The sequence below is a fragment of the Coniophora puteana genome, assembly GCF_000271625.1.
Source record: "Coniophora puteana RWD-64-598 SS2 unplaced genomic scaffold CONPUscaffold_4, whole genome shotgun sequence".
Taxonomy (NCBI): domain Eukaryota; kingdom Fungi; phylum Basidiomycota; class Agaricomycetes; order Boletales; family Coniophoraceae; genus Coniophora; species Coniophora puteana.
In genome coordinates, this window is record NW_006913056.1 from 2,613,594 (window position 1) to 2,619,973 (window position 6,380).

At 56.7% G+C, this 6,380-nt stretch overlaps 2 protein-coding genes across 2 annotated transcripts; both read right to left on the minus strand.

Annotated features, from left to right (window-relative positions):
* Positions 1-196: 196 nt before the first annotated feature.
* CONPUDRAFT_81360 (uncharacterized protein) lies at positions 197-1,298 on the minus strand. The gene is made up of 3 exons (XM_007768378.1): positions 579-1,298; positions 447-525; positions 197-394 (listed from the first exon to the last, which is right to left on the minus strand). Exon 1 carries the CDS (start codon positions 1,169-1,171, stop codon positions 893-895), a length of 279 nt encoding a protein of 92 aa, XP_007766568.1. The 5' UTR covers positions 1,172-1,298; the 3' UTR covers positions 197-394; positions 447-525; positions 579-892.
* A 371-nt stretch (positions 1,299-1,669) lies between these two features.
* CONPUDRAFT_52984 (ribosome biogenesis protein tsr1) lies at positions 1,670-5,279 on the minus strand (the record flags this gene model as incomplete). Its single annotated transcript, XM_007768191.1, has 9 exons — positions 1,670-1,929; positions 2,086-2,223; positions 2,834-3,047; positions 3,097-3,538; positions 3,644-4,119; positions 4,174-4,702; positions 4,753-5,032; positions 5,123-5,183; positions 5,241-5,279. 9 exons carry the CDS (start codon positions 5,277-5,279, stop codon positions 1,670-1,672), a joined length of 2,439 nt encoding a protein of 812 aa, XP_007766381.1.
* Positions 5,280-6,380: the final 1,101 nt, after the last annotated feature.

A 6,380-nucleotide genomic window follows, 5' to 3' on the forward strand; every position in this document is an offset into this window, starting at 1 on the left:
CACCGCCACTGCCTTCCTCACCCACTCTTGCTGGTTCCAGCCCCGCTTTGATCACCGCCAAAGACGTCATAGAACAAGCGGAGATCGGACCGATTCGGACGTGGCGAATATAAACCCACGCCATCATGGGGGGTTATCTCCTTCCCTTCAAAGGAAATACTTACATCCCAAGCCCCACCAGTCCATCACCCAGTTGCCAGCCACCCGTCCAGCCCCCGCATAATAATGGCCCCCGCAAACGAGAAAGACGTCCTCGAGTACTCCCGCCAGCTCGCAGAGCACACCCTCAACCAGCTCAACACCTGGCGCGCCTCCGTCGAGAAGCGCAAGGTCCGCAACGACGCCGCCTCCCAGCCGCGCGAGCCCTCCATCGCATCAAAGGATGCCTCCTCCCGTATGTCCTGAGCTCTCTTGTTCCCTTTCATACAACGCATCTCCCCATCCAGATAGCATCCGCCGAAAGCAGCCCGCCGCCGTGATGAGCGCGTAACGGCGTTCACACCTGTATCATTATTTTCTTTCCTTGTAAGTCACCCGCCACCTGTTTATCAAACTCGTCTTCTTACAGTGCATTACAGGCTCGCGCCAGGCGCGCCCCTATTCATCATGCTATACATCATCATGCTCTCTTATCATGCTCTCGTCTCGTCTCACAGAACAGCGCCGTTGTCTGCTCTCTGCTACTCCTTATCAAGCGCCCCTCCGTCGTCTCCCGCTTAAGGCCGCACTCATGTTTACGTTATCTACCACGGACACTATATCGCCCACACCATAGCCTCCCGCCATGAGTGTGAGCGAGGTATTCCACCATCCATCTATCCATCGCCCGTAGTTCGCCATCGGCATCCATTATACATTGATCATCGGCACACCACACGTATGTCGAGCACTGCTACCTGTGCGCACCGTGTGGAGAGGGGAGGAAGAACCCCAGAGGGGCCAAGGTGCTAGGGGGTCCTTGCAGGGAGTGGAGAGGTGGGTGGAAGAGCAGTCGAACAGGGAAGGTTGCGGCGGAAGCCAGGATCACGGCGACGTAGGACGAGTCATAGGGTGTGGCGTGCGCGGTGGGCGAGACGATATAGACGTGGACATATATTCTCGAGGCACTAGCCCGTGGTCGCCTATGCTCCAGAGGACCAACAAATGTGTCGTTCGCGCATCGCATGGACATGCGGCATTACGATACATCCGTAACATACCACTATGTCATATGTACACCTGAGCACATGCAGCGTACGGTGACGACGCGGGATAGCGATAGAAGCTGTAGCTTTGCAATGCATTCATTCATGGTTCGCTCCACTGGTACTTGCATTGAATTCCCTGCCTGATCCCGAGAGATGTAACTCAAATCAGACGATTTTTCGCAATCTGGAGTTTGGCTCGGTGGCAAATTCAGATTGACAGATGCATGATTGAAACCATACACGTGAGCACATGTTAATTCATGCCCGACTGAGTCAGCGAGTGGACTGAGTCATCTGTCTCTGTTGACGCTGGCAACAACGTCCGCGCTACTTGTAGCGGCGACACGATAGTAGCACGGAGAACAGAAACCCATCGGACCCTTCAAAATCCTTAGTCCCTGCGTCTCATGCAACACCATCTCAACATCGACCCCACGTACCGAGTACCGTACCTACCACCCACCAGCCAGCCCATCGCTCACTCACTCCTCCATCATCGCGTCTGCGGCGCTCGCCCCCGTGCCTACGCTAGAGTTTCCGGCGCCGCCCCCGCCCCCGCGCCAGAGCTCGGACCAGCGCGGGAAGACGCGCTTGTAGAGCGCCATGCAGACCGTGTCCATCTGGCTGACGGGCCCGTCAAAGTGCGCCTTGAAGTACCCGTGCGTGCCGAGCGACTCGCGGATGTGGCCCGTGCGCCCGTGCTTGGTGTGCAGCTGGATGGGCTTGAAGTACAGGACGTCGTCTGCGTGTGTGTTTGTTCGTGTGTGGTCGTATCGCGTTTGCAGGCAGCAAACATAAGAGAAGACGGAGGCCCGGGAGATGGAGATGGTTGGGGATGCGATGCGAGATGGTGATTGTTAATAATCAAGTAAGGAGAGAGGGAACACGCAAGACGCACCAGCGCTGAAGAACATGTACCGCACCGTCGCGGTCTTCTTGTGCACTTTGAACGGGTGGCCCGTTAGCACGATCCGCTTCGCCATCACCCGCGTCGTGTCCGAGTTCATGAATGCGCCCATCGCTACCAGCTCGGGGGCTACAGCCGCAGAGAAGAAGAAAAATTCAGAAGCACACCCATGTCATTGTCCACGCCGCACATGCGTGCAGGGGTGGGGGGGCGCAAGAGGTACCACAGGCACAGAAAACAGAAGCCATCAAATATTGCCGCCACAGGCAGCGTGCATCGGTGCGGGATCGGGGTTCATTAAGAAAAGGAGGCCGTTTGCAGTGGGGTCCGAGGCGGTGGCGGCGATCAGGGGGAGTGGGAGGAGCAGGCCAGGAAGGGATAAAGGAGGATCGGCCCCAGCCATGATCACCGTCGGCCGCGGGAAGGGAGGCGGTGTCGGGTGACGCGATAGGCACAACAGCATGCCATCCGGCATAGAGAAATGTAAGCGAGGAAAAAAGGAGCGATTCGCAGCGCAGGCGCGCCACCCGGAGCAAGGGAGACGTCGATGACGATACGCAACACAGGTATACAGAAGCAGCGCATGTGCCGAGCAGTACATGAATGATCGACGACACCGGAAGAAGAATGAGCCAAGAACGAAAGAATTGAAGATATCGAGAAACAGAAGAAAACGAGGGAGTTGATCAGCGCGAAGTTCAGGCAGTAGAGTCGCCGAAGAATGCAAGAGGGGACTCACCCTGTGCGTCAGCGTCCGATTCCCTGAGCAAGGCGCACGGTTGCTTGCCGAACACGGCGGGGCCGTACACGCTCGCGACGCTCGTCGTGCCGTGCCGGAGGAAGCGCTCGAACTTATGCACGTTGTTCGCGCCTTTACCGCCTCCGCGCGTATGCTGGCTGTATACGGGCTTGACACGCATGCGACGTGGCCCGACGCAGAGGATAAGCGGGTCCTGCGGTGGAGGGTCAATACGGGTTCACATAATGTATACAAAGACCCACCTTAGACTTAACGCTCCCTTCATACTCCGTATTCCGCTGCACCGTGAAGTGCAACACCGTCTTCTTCCTCTCATGCGGTAACAGCCCAAACACCACGGATGGTGCCGATCCCTGCCCATGCTTGACGATCTCCGCGGCAGCCTCCGCCGAACCGACATCGATATATACCGTGACCCTCGCTCCGGGCTGCACTGCGCCCAACTCGCGAGCGACACGCGCGCGCACGTCGCGCTCTGTGCCGCGATAGTCTTCGAACGCGAACAGCTTCGCATAGTCGCGCGGCAGATTCTCGTACGGGTCCCACGGCGACGTGCGCAGCGAGCGCATGCCGCGGAACCGCGCGAAGCGCGCCCGGGCGGGGACGTCCTGCGGCGTGTCGAGCTCATCAGGGAATTGCTTGTCGTCGGCTTCTTCGCGGGCGCGGGATTTCCAGGTGTGAAGTCTAGAATACAATTAGTGTTCGCGCAGCAGGCATGATGAGCAGGGCCGGAAGGCCAGAGGGAAAGAACTTTGATAGGACAAGTTGAGTAGAAGAAAGTGAACGCACTGTTCCTGCTCCTCGTCCATGTCAAGATCTTCAAACGCGACGCTCTTGCGGGTCCCCACGACGGACTCCATCTCATCTTCCTCGACTGGCATATCGACCATCTCCTCTTCCTCCTCTTCCTCGCCCTCTATCGCTGCGCCGTCTTCGTCGTCATCCTCGTCTTCATAGTCTTCATCCCCATCATCATCCACGACCCACGACGCCTGGTACTCGCTCATGCCCTTCGGCACGCGCTTGATTGTCCGGGGTGTAGTCCCCGAATGGGCATCCGGGATTTCTCCCGAGGCTTGCTGCCCAGCAGGTGCGCTGGCCATCTCCTCTTCGGTCGGCCACGTCTGCTCGTTTGCCAGGTCGTCTGGCATGTTACTTGATACCATCGAGTCGGCATCAGAAGGCACACGTTCCGAGAGAAGTGCCGGCTCGACATCCATCCCGGCGCCGGAGTGCGATTGCCGTGGCAGAGGGGCTGACATGATCTGTGTGCATTGCTAAAGGACCTCAGATGAGGCAGAAAACAAGGCATAGCGCACCTTGGATATCGGGAAATCCCCATATTCGGGTATATGCACGAGTCTATTGGCTGAGAGCGGCGCCCCGCGTACATACCCCGTCACCGCGACCCGCGTGCTCCCTCCCTCCGCGCTGTCATCCGCCCGCACATCTTCGCCCAGCACCCACGGCCGCCCATCTCTCCACCTCACAGGCGCTGGCGCGCCCTCCGCGAACGCGCGCAACGCATTGAGCCTGTCCGCGCTCGCGTGCAGATCGTGCACGCGCGTCTGGCTGGGCACAAAGTACTGGATGAACGACAGAAGCGACTTGAGCGTCCCGCTGCGCTCCTTGGGGTCCATCTCGGCGTCCGCCGCCATCGTGGTCGCCACGGAGGGGAGGCCCTGGGCCTGCAGCGTGCGGAGGAGCGTGTCGCCCCAGCCGTCGACCTCGACGGTTGGCGAGAGCACGAAGAGGACGTAGTCCGCAGCTTTGGCGGCGTCTAGGGTAGCGTAGAGAGAATGGTAAGGAAGGGTGAGGAACTGGAGAGAGGTCCTGAAGCGTTCAGCTCTGCAAGCAAAGTTAGAGTAGTGCGAGAACAAGGTTGACTATATGCGCACCGCATCCGCCAAAGCCCGCTTGCTGGGCAATCAGACGCATCGACATCTAGGGAGCTTGCTAGTGATTGAACTGCATCTCTTGCGCTGACGTCTTCGGAGAGTGGGATGACGGCGACGATCCGAGGTGTACCATCCACGCCGTTGAAGATGCGTGTTGATGAGACGAGGGCATGACGTTTGTTGGCTTGGACCTGTTTCGCGGTGTTTCTCCGATTCACGCGCCGCTGGGCGTCCGTTTTATCTGCCGATGCATTTTTGGGTGACTGACGCTGCACGCGTCCTAATTCAGAAGACGATGTGAGGATAGGTGGGATGGTAGGGTGGAGATGGCGGATGGAGGAGTAGAGGAAGATCGGACCGAGAAACTCACCTTTTGCGATGTCCTTCAGGGCAGACTTTGTCGCATGTTTTGCCTTGAATGGCTTGTTTTGCTGAAAGAACCTCGCGTCCAGTGCCATGTTTGTAGAAAAGATCAGAAACAAGCGCACCTGCTTGAGTGTCGAGCGATGGTGGTGCATTTCGACCATCTATCCAGTGTCCTCACAGATGTTTCTGGGCTCACTTCTTTGTCTTCAGTATGACTTCCGCCGCACAAAGTCTTGACAGTTTGATATGGTGGTGATATGAAAAGTGGTCAAATTGTCTCGGAGTCGGTGTAAGCCCCTGGCCGTTGTCGGGGACGTGAAAGAGGCAAATTTGTGATCGATTGCCATATCAAGAGCGTGGGCGCTTATTTCCTCATGCTCCAACAAGCGCTCGTCCCCGCTCAAGCGAACCTGCTTTCCTTCGAGGCTTACCCTTCCACTTTCACAACTCCTACTGATTATTTTGAATGAATCTCTCTTCGCATATCCGCATCGCAGTCTAGCGATAATACAGAACCTCTGGCAAAAACCGGTAGCCTTTATGTCGTACAAAACCCTGACAAAGACAAAAAATAAAGTGCGTTACTACTCATCTCGCCAGGAGAACCGCCTTGACCACTCCGCCTTTAGACCAGATGATCCTTCTCCATCTTGCAAGTCAATGTATCGCCGTCTAACATCTGCGCCCATGCCATGAAATCCTGGTAAGTCATCCTCTGACGCGTCCTACCAAAGAGACGGATGATGCAAGCCGTGCGAACTCTCTCCTTGGACAACGAGGTCATGGCGCTGAAGACGATTTGCTCAAGGTTTGGACAGGCATTGAGGTAGTGCGTGATACACGCGGGGGGTGGTACGTCCTCGTATTCTGGGTATACCGACTTGATCTCGAGGTCGCAAATTTTGTCTCCGTGCGCGCGAAGTAAGCGATCGTGGAGGACTTGGCCAGTGTCACCGTTTTTATTGATCAACTAGCATGAGAGACGAACACAATGAAGGGAACGGAGTGTCAAACGGGACGCAAAGGCGAGATTGCTCCGACTCGTAAAAATGTTGAGCTCGCTGAGAAGCGGAAGCACATACGGCTCTTTTGTCGCACAGATTGTGTCAAAGACGGTCCACGCAGGTGAGAGCAGATCTAGCACGCGTAGCTGGCTAAAAAGTGCCAAGTAGAAAGCGACAAGTGGCTCATTTTCTTGGCCCATAGGTACACATTTATTTGCCATGATTTCCACTGGCTGCTAAGTGGCATCCTTGCAGGGA